We start from the raw sequence: 10,895 nt of genomic DNA, 5'->3' as shown, positions 1-10,895 counted from the left end.
AGAATCTCAACACAATTGTTGAGACGAATGTGAATGTCAGCAACCTCAAGGAGCAGGGGATTTGGGACATTCTGGAATATCAAGGTCTAGGAGAAACCGTCACCTATGCATGCCCACACAGCAAAATTCTGGTCAAAGAATTTTACGCAAACATCACCAAGAAGATAGAAAAGGTAGAAGATCCAATGTACCACAGGGTGTACATAAGAGGGAAAATACTGCACTTTTCCCCATCAATGATCAACAAATTTCTGGGTTTGAAGAACACAATCGTGACAACCATGGACGAGCTGGACAGAGAGATTGATCAGAAAGAACTGGAGATAGCTCTCACTGACAGTTATGACGAAAAGAGAAAAGGAGAGATAGCTCCAATGGAGCTGAATTTCGAGTCCTCGGTACTGTTCAAGATCGCTAGATCAAACTGGCTACCAACGAAGAGATCAAGTCTGATTCACAAAAGACTTGCAGTACTAATCTACGGTGTGAAGAAGGGGATCAAGATCAACTATGGGAACATGATCTTTGATCATATTCCGGAGAGAGCCCTGAACTTCAGAGCAAGGTTCAGACTACCTTATCCCTACTTAATTCAAAGCATACTCACTAAGCAGTGCCCTGAAATCATCGATCCGAAGGAGAACACTGAAGTGATTCAAAAACCCTTAGTGATTGAGTCCAGAATCAAGAGGAAGAAAGGAAAATGAAAGAAGGATTTCAAGAAGATGCTGGAAACACTCAAGGATGCAGAAAAGGCACTGATAAAGATGGAACTGGGACTGAGGAAGCAGGTAACACAATGTCAGAAAATCTGTACAACAGTCCATGACTACGAATCAATACTAAGTAATGTGTTCATCATTAAATCAGGTACTTCTCACCTCGATAAACTTGTTTTTTATTATATCATCCATGCCCACAGGGGGAGAAATTAAGGAAGCTGAGGAAGATCTCGACTCAGAAGATGAAGAAGAACAAGATTTCAGAGGAGGAGGACGAAGAAGAAGATGCTGAGGTGCCTAAGAAGGCTAAACCGTCACTTAAGAAGGTTGAACCATCAAAGAAGTTAGGAACAATCAGAAAAACTAGAAGAGCCAGGAGTCTCTCAGATGACTCATCACTATGTTTCTGATATTCACTTGATTGATGATCTGAACTTTCATGCTTTTAGTGATTCTATGTGTTTTGATGACTTGTGATGATCTGAAGTCTTATTTTTTTTTTATAACTCTGTGTGTGATGACTCTAGTTGAGTTGAAACCTGATGAAGTTAGTTGAAGGATTTGTTTTTGTGTGCATGATCTGAAATAACCAAAAAGGGGGAGATTGTTAGTGCAAGTATTTGCACGAGTTGTTTTGGTTGTTAAAAGGTTGTTGCAGATTCAACAATTTTGAGAGATTTCAGGAGAAGAATCAGGCGAGATAAAGCTCGAGCAAATCTGAGGTACAACTGAAGAGATTTAGATAGAGTCAAAGACTGAAGAGATAGAGTCAAAGACTGAATCTTGAAGATAGAATCAAAATCAGAGAAAATCAAGGAGACGTCGATCAAATCATTTGGTGGACGAACCAGAAAAGTTTAAACAGAGAGGCAAGTGCATATCAGCTTTTCAGAGAGCATGATCATATTTTCGTAATACAAAGTCTGTTCTGTTAAGTGAGTGCTTACTCACAATTTGGTGAGTTGAGTCTTAGAGGGAGACCGTTTGGGCAAATCTCTTTTCTCTGGTGAGTAGTTTATGTTGTGAAGTTTTTTTATCAGTAGAATCAGGGGAAGAAACTCATTGGGGAGTTTCGGGTGTATGTAGTAAGTACGACTCTTACAACAAAAAGTGAATTGTACTTGACTGTCTTTTTCAAGTGAATAGAACTGGTTAGTTTTCCGCTTTACTCTTTGAAGATTCAACTTTTTCAAATTTGTACAACAAACTTAGATAAAATCAATTATGATCTTTAACTGTATTATTATATTGTAGCACTGTTGTATACTAGAAAATTCGATAGTCAGAAAAGGATTTTAAAAGTCATTCGCACTATTAATTTTATCATATATAAACATATTTTCTATTAAAAACTAAATGTATCCATCCATACGAGAGAGAGAGAGAGGAGATATCCGAAAAATATTGATAAAGATATGAATGGATGGACTGGTCCAATCCTCTTAGATATTTTTTATTTTGTGGTAATGAGCAAGGGGATGGGAATCATTGCAAAACCTAATGTTAGGCAGAAATAAAAAATGAGAGACATGAGGACGCACAACTGATGAGGTCGACAGAAGCTTTAAATGCACGTCTTAATGATTTTAGCAGATAAGTTGAAGGGCATTAATCATATAACTTTAGCCCTTACAACTCACAATGACAATGATATTTCATTTTTTTTTAATGACGTTGATTTAGATATTTATATCAGCTTCGGCAATTTGGTTTTGAATTATCAGATAATTGATATTCGAGTCGAACCAAATCGAAACGAATAACATTCCGTTCTAATTTAGCATTTTTTTAATAGTCCAATTAAACCGATTTCGAAATGAACCCTACAAATGTTTGAAGATAAATATCAAATCAAAATCCGAATTATTTACCAATATATATATATATATATTATATTTTGGTTCTTATTTAGTATTCACACGTTAAAACTGTTTCGAAATGAGACGACATTAAAACCGAATCGAATCATTTAACATTTAGTTTTAGTTTGATAAAATTTTATAAAACCGAAAAATCGTTTTCAAACTGAATCGTTTTCAAACCGAAAAAACCGAAATGCCTTCCCTAATTTATAAAAAAAAAAGAATATGGTTCAACATGAAAACATATATTAAATTCTGAAAGACTACAAAATGACTAAATTACAAAAAGAAAAAGGAAAAAGAGGAAACATCCGAAGTAACTAGCATGTGTAGAAATTGCTACCCATTTGGGTTAATATATTTAAGGTTATAAAAAACGTGTATATATATTGTTTTTTTATTATTTCTAATTTTGTTACAACGTGTATGTATTTATTATATCGAAATGATTTTGCACAACCATGATTTTAAAGTTTAAATATTTTTTTTATTCTCTTTATGGAATTTCAGGTGCTTACTGCGTAGTCAAGTTTATCCGCTAATTTCGCTTTATACATATATGTGTGTGTACATGGGTCCGAAAATTGTTTATAAAATAGCCTTTTGGTCAAAGATTGTCATAATTCTGAACTATCATATAGTCATTGTCTCATTTAATCATGTTTACTTTGATTATTCCCTTTTTTTTGGTCAAATACTTTGATTATTCCCTTTGGTATGAAGTTAAAATATTATGGACCGTAGACTCAAAAAAGAAAAATAAACCCCCTCTGTAATTTCTTATTAAATTTCGCTAATCTACAAAGTGATCCATAAAATTAACTAGATAATAAAAAAATCCATACACTCTCTTTATGGACACTATATAGATCACGTGGTGTAATATTTTATAGCCAACAATGGTCAATGGATGCAAAATTGCTCCGGAGAGAAAAAGCTATACAGTTCGATGTTCCCGGTGTCTTAATCACATCAATTTTATGTTGACAAATAACTAACGTGCAAAATAAATTTCATAATGATATTATATATATCACGAGTCAGTCGTACGACCACACAAAGTGTCGCGACCGGATAGAGAGAGAGAGTATTGAAAAAGTATAGAAGAGAAAAGAGAGATCGAAACAGAGGAAAAAAAGATATGAGGATAGAAACAAGGCGAGAGAGGGAGGAAGAGGAGGAGGAGGAGGAGGAGCAGCCGCTGAGTCCGGCGGCGCGTCTATTCCACTCGCCGGAGTTCAATTGCTACATAATCTCCGTGATCGGTTGCAAGACCAAGATCGATACAGATGTTATCACCCAAGGATTGAAGGAGACATTGATCAGACATCCTCGTTTCTCCAGCAAACTGGTTCATCCACATACACGTTTCATGTGTATATATATATATATATGTATATATGAGTATGTATATGTATGATACCAATATTGACATGCTTTAACTTTCAAGGTGATCGATGGGGACAAGAGACAAAACCAGAGATGGGTCCGAACAAAAGTGAACGTAGAAGATCATGTCGTCGTTCCAGACATGGTGGCATCACGCAGGATGACGGAAAACCCGGATGAGTTTCTCGAGAACTATGTCTCGAATCTCACTTCAACTCCATTGGACGTCTCGAGACCATTATGGGAGCTTCACGTCCTCGATATAAAGACCTCCGACGCAGAAAACGTCGCCGTTTTGAAGGTCCATCACTCCATAGGAGACGGCATGTCTCTCATGTCTCTCGTCCTCGCTTGCACACGCAAAACGTCTAACCCCATGGAGATTCCGAGCCTTCCGGTTAAGAACCGGTCTAAGTCCCGGTTGACCGGTTTGAGGAGCCAATCTCGGTTTTGGTGGTTAGTTTTGGCTTTATGGTCGTCGGTCTTATTGGTGTTCAACACGTTTTGTGATGCTTTTGAGTTCGTTGCTACGACATTGTTCCTTAAAGACACGGAAACTCCGATTAAGGGTAAGAGAGGAGGTTTAATGGAGGAAAAACCGAGGCGTTTCGTCCATCGAACAATGAGCTTCGACGACATAAAGCTGATCAAGAACACCATGAACATGGTAATTTTACAACATATCTTCGATCTTATGGATCTTTTTACGAAAAATCGTATCCCATTCTACGTACGATTCCATCGTTGAGTTTGTTTCTTTTTCTTGTTTTCGGTTTTTACTAGACTGTGAATGATGTTTTGCTTGGTATAACCCTAGCCGGTCTCTCACGGTACTTAAACCGGAAATACGGTAATTTCTCTCTGGTTTATCTGTCGTGTTGATTTATTCTTACATGAAACTAGGAAACTTATCGTATAATATGATTGATAAATAGGGGATACCGAAGAGAAACAAGAAGCAAAGGAGCGCAATCAAGACAATCTACCGAAAAGAATACGGCTAAGGGCTGCAGTTCTCGTGAACCTTAGGCCTGACGCTGGAATTCAGGCAATTCTCTTCATAAGATCATGTGTTTGCATATACGAACTACTTGGCTTATCTTGTGATAAAGAGGAGTAGCTTATCATCGAATGACAGGCTTTGGCCGATATGATGTCGAAAGGATCAAAGTGTAAATGGGGGAATTGGATTGGATACGTTGTCATTCCGTTCTCCATCGCTACGCGTGATGATCCGCTGGAGCATCTTCGAAGAGCCAAGGACACAATCGACAGGAAGAAGCATTCTTTGGAAGCCTTTTTGACGTTTTCTGTCGGCAAATTCATTCTCGAGACATTTGGAGTTAAGGTCAGTTTTAACATATATACATACATGCCATAATATATATATATATCAAATATGCGAATTATATACAGGCAGCAGCCGATATAATAGGCCGAGCAGTGTCGAACACAACGATGTCGTTTTCAAACATGATGGGTCCTGTCGAAGAAATAAGCTTTTACGGACATCCGATTACGTACTTAGCTCCTAGTGCTTATGGCCACCCCCATGTAAGTTGGAAATATGTACATATATTTTTCTTATATATAAATTTTTGATAAAAATCGGCAAAAGTCAAGTAGAAGGGTCTTCATATATATATATATATATATATATATATATATTATCCTAACGGGGTGATTTTCGGATGGTTCTTCAGGCATTGACGATGCACTTCCAGAGTTACATGAACAAGATGACAATGTCTCTGACAGTTGATTCAACGGTCATAACCGATCCTCATCGGCTTTGTGATGACTTGGAGGAATCCCTACGAACCATCAAATCTGCTGTCCAAGAAAGAGGGTTGGTTCGTTGAATAGTTACGAAATTGTAACTGGATAAAGTTTTTTTTTTCATAAAGACTATACTATTGGACAAGATCCAATCTTTATATATACTTCTCATGAGACAAAAAATGCCACTGATCATAGATTTTGCTAATAATTTTAAACCCGTATAATAAATAATCTCCATAAGAACATGATCGTAGATTCTCCTACCAAGTATTACAGAGAAAGGTCCAGAGCGGTACCTGCTTATACTTCCAACTGAAGAACAGAGCTTCAACGGGAACAGTCGGTTTGCTGATCTCCCAGAAGCTCTGTAACGCATAACTGATGCAAGTTCTCGTACGTCTTCTGCCACTGATGGATCATCTGTGATGATTTCTTGAGTTCATGTCTCATTCTCTCCATCTCAATTTCAGTTGCTGCAGAGCCTTGTTGCTGGACCATAAAAAGAACATACAAAGTATCATGTATGTGGGCAGTGTAACATCCCGTTTATGAAAATTTTATAAACTATTGTGCAAAGTTCAGGACAAAACCCAAAGATTATAACTATTGAGGAACCCAAACCTGAAATTCTTTTACTTGATTGTTGATTGTGTGAGAGCTGCAGTATGTAGTGAAAACAGGAACATCAGGAGCTGGCAGATCAACCATAACCGTATCATCCGTCATTTCTTCTCTTGAAGTTTCATATTTTTCTAACGGAGGCGGTAACGATGATCCATGTCTTTTCCATGAAGATTGCATTTTGTTAGAACTATAGGGATTGGCTGCAACCGGTCTTCTAACTATTTGAACATTGTTCACAGGACCTGTAGAAAAAGATTAAGAGCAACATGTGGTTAAAAGTGCAAATACGCTTTCTCAGTAAAATCGTTTGTATTAGAACCCATGAGAGAACAAGTCTACAACTATAGACAATACATGGAACTTGGTCATACGCAGAGAAAACCCTTCTTTTAAAAAAGCTTAAAGATACCTTTTGCATGGCTGAAAGCACGGACGATATCACACGTTTTGGGGTCCCAAACATGAACCAAGCCATCTTCTGATCCAGAAAGTAGGAGGTTTCCTTCTGCGCAATATGCCAAGCAAGTCACGGCCTTGCTGTTCAGAAATCAAAGTTTACCATCAGTAGAGACTAGAGAGACAACGAAACAGAAAGACAATTGCACCAGCCATGACAAACAAATGGTAAAAATGAGATCTAGGTTCTATTACAGCTTCACATCCATATTTTGAATCCATCACATTGCCAAACAGAATACAAATGCAAGACGTTAAGAGTTCTTATATATGAACACTATCTTAAATTTAAGAATTAATACCGCATTTAACCAAGGTATTAGAAATATATTTTCCAAAAGATCCTATTCCTCCCCCTAACAAATGCAAATATCTTTTTACTCCATTCTATCTGAATATTGGGTCTCAACCGTGGAGGAACAAACGGTAAAAAACCACTCATTTCAGTTTGATTCTTGAATACCCTTAGCCGATTATGTGCATCTCATTAAAAGGTTTGTTCAGATATTATGATCCGAATATTGGATTATGATTAATATATTACAATTTCAGATGAAAGGGAATGGGTGTACCTCTGTTCGGATACTGAACCAAGAGTCTGTGTTCCATAGTCACTTTTGGCGTTAAGTGCACCGATATAAATCTTCCCATCTTTGCCACCAGCATAGAACAAAGTCCCACCAGGATCCAATGCAAGTGCATTAATGGTTGAAGGAAAGACAATATTTCTCAACAACATACCCTTCGACAGGCTCCAAACCTATTAGTTTGAAAATAAAACCAAAGTTACGTGTAAGAAAGAAACAAAACATAAAGGAACAGAGAGCTTCAACTTTAAGAAAAAAATCATGAGAAATCTGGCATTTAAGGATCAAAGGTTTTGTTTCTAACGCAAGCAAATCTTCTTTTAATACTTTCAGACATGTCTATTTATTATGTGAACAATCACTAAACTAGAATATAGTTACACTAAAAGAGAGTATATTGTTTGCCAAAGCCAAAGGCATAGATTCATAAGGCTTCATCTGAAGAATCCTCCCTTGAAGCGCAGTAAATAAGGTTCACAGCTATGTTTCTAAAGAAAGCCAATCTTGTCCATGGTTCTTGGACATGTCAATAAAAGTCTCAAATCATTTAACCATAATAAAAAGGAAAACTTCATCTTTGCTAAAGATTAAGAATATCATACCCTATGTTTATGATTTACAAGAACTTATTGTAAAGCATTGCAGTTGTTTATCAACATAAAGACCAGCGTTCCAAAGAAGTACCTTGCAAGTCCGATCTTCTGAAGCAGAGACCATGATTGCATTGCAGCCACCATAGTCCATAACAACATCGGTTACAGGCATTGTATGTTCATTAAAACTGTGTTCGTATAGATGGTTCCCTTGCTGCCTATGGAAATCATCAAATAGCCTGACCAATCAAGGAAAAGAGATCAGAACATGGCATTGTTTTCTGCACCCAATAACATCAAATGCATTGAATAAAAAAAAAACAAGAAGACTGAGCAGATGAACCTTAACAGAGACCAGACTCTGACACTCCCATCCTGAGACCCTGAAACTAAAAGAGAGTCATCTTCTGAGAACACCAAGCGCGTAACCGAACGGTAGTGCCCGTGCCACTTCTTAAGCAACTTTCCAGTCGCAACCTAGATACAGAAGGATGACAAGATTCATTAGAGCTCAGATACAATTAGTCATACTCAGTAGGGTAGGCAATTTGGTTAATAACCACACAACTGAACCAATCCAAACAGAATAACACAACCATAACTGAACCGATATATAAACCGAAAGGTTATGATTTCTCTAAACCCTAAAAAACCGAACCAAATAAAAAATAATCAAAACAATCGAAAATTCTTGGAAAAATAAATATTTTATCAATAAAAAAACAAACCGAACCGAAATAGAACTGAACCAAACAAAACCGAATTCAGTATAACAGAACCCGAATATAACCGAACAGAAGCCTAAAATGACCACCCCTAACACGCAGCAAACTTTGAAACTAAACTCAAATAAAAGGTATACGGATATACCTCCCAAAGATAAATATCCCCGGAGGATCCACCACCAACGATGTAAGTTCCTCCACTGTTTGCGGCAAGAGGCTTTATTGCCTCCACCGGAAAGCTCTTAACTTCCACTTGAGGCTACAATAATAAAAAAATTAGTTCCGAAGAAATTTGAAAAAAGAAAAGACAATTTGTAAGCCGACATGATCATCCCAAACGGGAGAAGTGTCTAGTACAAGATGGTAAGGTTGCAATTTAGAATGCCGACCACACCATGGAATTCAAATAGACAAAGAACTATGCACATAAAAGCTTGTGATGTACAGCATCTCTAAAGCTTACTTAAAAAAAGTAGACAAAAAATCAAGATATTTTGGGTTTCTAGACATCCTATTTATTCCTACATTCTGTCATCAAACACTGATCCGTGCCTGATCACGACAAAATAAAACTTGTATTAGCTAGTTGCAGGATTCCACTACAGCGATGGTGAAATGAGTATATGGTTCTATGGAAGGACTGGGCAATCCCCTATGCATACTCACAACAAGAAGGTCGAAGCTTGAAGGAAAAAAAGTCAAAACGCCGGAAAAGTGGTAAAGTTCACTACCTTTTGCAATCTATAATTCTCGAATCATAAAAACACCGCAAAATTACAAATAAACATCAGGAATTGAATAAGAATGGCAGATTGCAAGTGTAGAGCCAACCATAGATTCGTTGAACTAGGCCCAGAAACACGAAATCTAAAGAACAAACAACGAATCTGAATAAACAAAGAAAACTGCAAACAGGAAAATCATCACGAGAGAGAGGGAATTAGGGTTACGAACCTTAGTCCAATACCAGTAGAAAACGGAGCCGGAGGAAGCAGAGGCGTTGCGGAGCTGAGAGGCGGCAAGGAAACTTTGGCCGACGGCAGTGAGACCGTGCGCTGGCGACGCACAGGACTTGTAGCGTAGCTGCTCCTTTCCGGTTCTCAGATCCCAACATCCGATTCCGCCATCGATTGACGATGAAGCCACGACCAAAACTTCCATTGACCTTAACGCACAAGAGACGGAGAGGGTGTAGCACGGTCGATCTCGAGGCAAGGCAGGATCGAGTCTGGAGAAAAATCACAGAAAGGCGGCGAAGGAGACGACGCAGGGTCGAGCTCGCGGCAAGACAGGCGGCGAAGGAGGCTGGAGGCGAGTCAGGGTCGAGCTCGAGCAAAATCACCGTCGGCGGCGACCAGGAGACGACGATAGGAGGCTAGGCAGGCAGAGAGGGACGAGAGCTAGCCGTCCATGTTGTTGGCTAAAAGGGTAAGTTTATTTTTAAAGCAAAGGAGATGAGTTCAGAAACCCCAAACCCTAACTCTCTCCGTCATTCAGATGATAAATGGTGACTTAAGTAGAGAAGGAGAAACTTAGTCTTCAAACAGTTTTCGTAGTGGCAAATAAAGATTACGGTTTCCACTTTTCCATTTTTAACTTTGTAGAATCATGTTTAAGTGATCAGTTATTTTTTTATTGTGTATAAATAATATATAAATGAATGAATAAAATAGAGAATATTTTTGTCAAACGACATTGTTGTCAATTTTTACTCTGATTTGGATCTATCATTGATCTATCTTTTTATTTTTTTCGTTATCATTGATCTAGACTAGGGAGAACTCATTTGTTATCAAACATCCCAAAAAAATTAAAATTACTTCTATTATCATTTTAAAAAATTAAACATTACTTATCATTTTAGTACAAATTTAAATAATGCCTCCATAAAAATTTAGAATATTATTTTAGATCACTGATGTCCCCATTGAAAGATAATTCTGGGTCCGCCACTAATCCAGACCACTCGGTGGTATCACGATGACAATCAAATAGCGCATCGACAATTTGAAATCTGGATTTTCGACCCTCTATTTTCTGCCATTCAAGATTCAGACCACAACATGCGGTATCACAATGTCGACCCACTAGGAACGCATCGAATTTCTGGGAATAGAACTTTCGACATTGCAAGATGAATTCGCCCAAGTGCAGT

General features: G+C 37.8%; 2 protein-coding genes across 3 annotated transcripts; one reads left to right on the top strand and one right to left on the bottom strand.

The window, feature by feature from the left end:
- Nucleotides 1-3,640: 3,640 nt before the first annotated feature.
- LOC104798894 (O-acyltransferase WSD1-like) lies at nucleotides 3,641-5,963 on the top strand. The gene is made up of 7 exons (XM_010521114.1): nucleotides 3,641-3,935; nucleotides 4,035-4,640; nucleotides 4,757-4,823; nucleotides 4,909-5,021; nucleotides 5,112-5,321; nucleotides 5,390-5,527; nucleotides 5,677-5,963. The coding sequence occupies exons 1-7, from the start codon at nucleotides 3,726-3,728 to the stop codon at nucleotides 5,833-5,835; spliced, it is 1,503 nt and encodes a 500-aa protein (XP_010519416.1). The 5' UTR covers nucleotides 3,641-3,725; the 3' UTR covers nucleotides 5,836-5,963.
- Nucleotides 5,654-10,226, bottom strand: LOC104798895 (protein ROOT INITIATION DEFECTIVE 3). 2 transcript variants are annotated; one of them, XM_010521116.1, is made up of 9 exons: nucleotides 9,695-10,226; nucleotides 8,886-8,999; nucleotides 8,359-8,492; nucleotides 8,107-8,254; nucleotides 7,408-7,595; nucleotides 6,789-6,916; nucleotides 6,377-6,621; nucleotides 6,052-6,244; nucleotides 5,654-5,803 (listed from the first exon to the last, which is right to left on the bottom strand). In XM_010521116.1, the coding sequence occupies exons 1-8, from the start codon at nucleotides 9,899-9,901 to the stop codon at nucleotides 6,083-6,085; spliced, it is 1,326 nt and encodes a 441-aa protein (XP_010519418.1). In that variant the 5' UTR covers nucleotides 9,902-10,226; the 3' UTR covers nucleotides 5,654-5,803; nucleotides 6,052-6,082. The 2 variants fall into 2 exon arrangements, with proteins under 2 accessions (XP_010519418.1, XP_010519419.1); XM_010521117.2 differs by having other exon boundaries at nucleotides 5,714-5,806.
- Nucleotides 10,227-10,895: the final 669 nt, after the last annotated feature.

The sequence above is a fragment of the Tarenaya hassleriana genome, unplaced genomic scaffold (assembly GCF_000463585.1).
Source record: "Tarenaya hassleriana unplaced genomic scaffold, ASM46358v1 Cleome6, whole genome shotgun sequence".
NCBI classification, from domain to species: Eukaryota; Viridiplantae; Streptophyta; class Magnoliopsida; order Brassicales; family Cleomaceae; genus Tarenaya; species Tarenaya hassleriana.
The sequence above is the reverse complement of the archived record's forward strand: the minus strand, read 5'-3'. Positions and strand labels throughout refer to the sequence as shown.

Coding starts and splice junctions, on each gene's coding strand:
- LOC104798895 (XM_010521116.1), bottom strand. CDS start 9,901: ATGGAAGTTTTGGTCGTGGCTTCATCGTCAATCGATGGCGGAATCGGA. Junction 9,000..9,694: donor TCTACTGGTATTGGACTAAG/GTTCGTAACCCT, acceptor TTATTATTGTAG/CCTCAAGTGGAAGTTAAGAG. Junction 6,245..6,376: donor ATCAAGTAAAAGAATTTCAG/GTTTGGGTTCCT, acceptor TTTATGGTCCAG/CAACAAGGCTCTGCAGCAAC.
- LOC104798894 (XM_010521114.1), top strand. CDS start 3,726: ATGAGGATAGAAACAAGGCGAGAGAGGGAGGAAGAGGAGGAGGAGGAG. Junction 3,936..4,034: donor CTCGTTTCTCCAGCAAACTG/GTTCATCCACAT, acceptor TTAACTTTCAAG/GTGATCGATGGGGACAAGAG. Junction 5,528..5,676: donor GTGCTTATGGCCACCCCCAT/GTAAGTTGGAAA, acceptor ATGGTTCTTCAG/GCATTGACGATGCACTTCCA.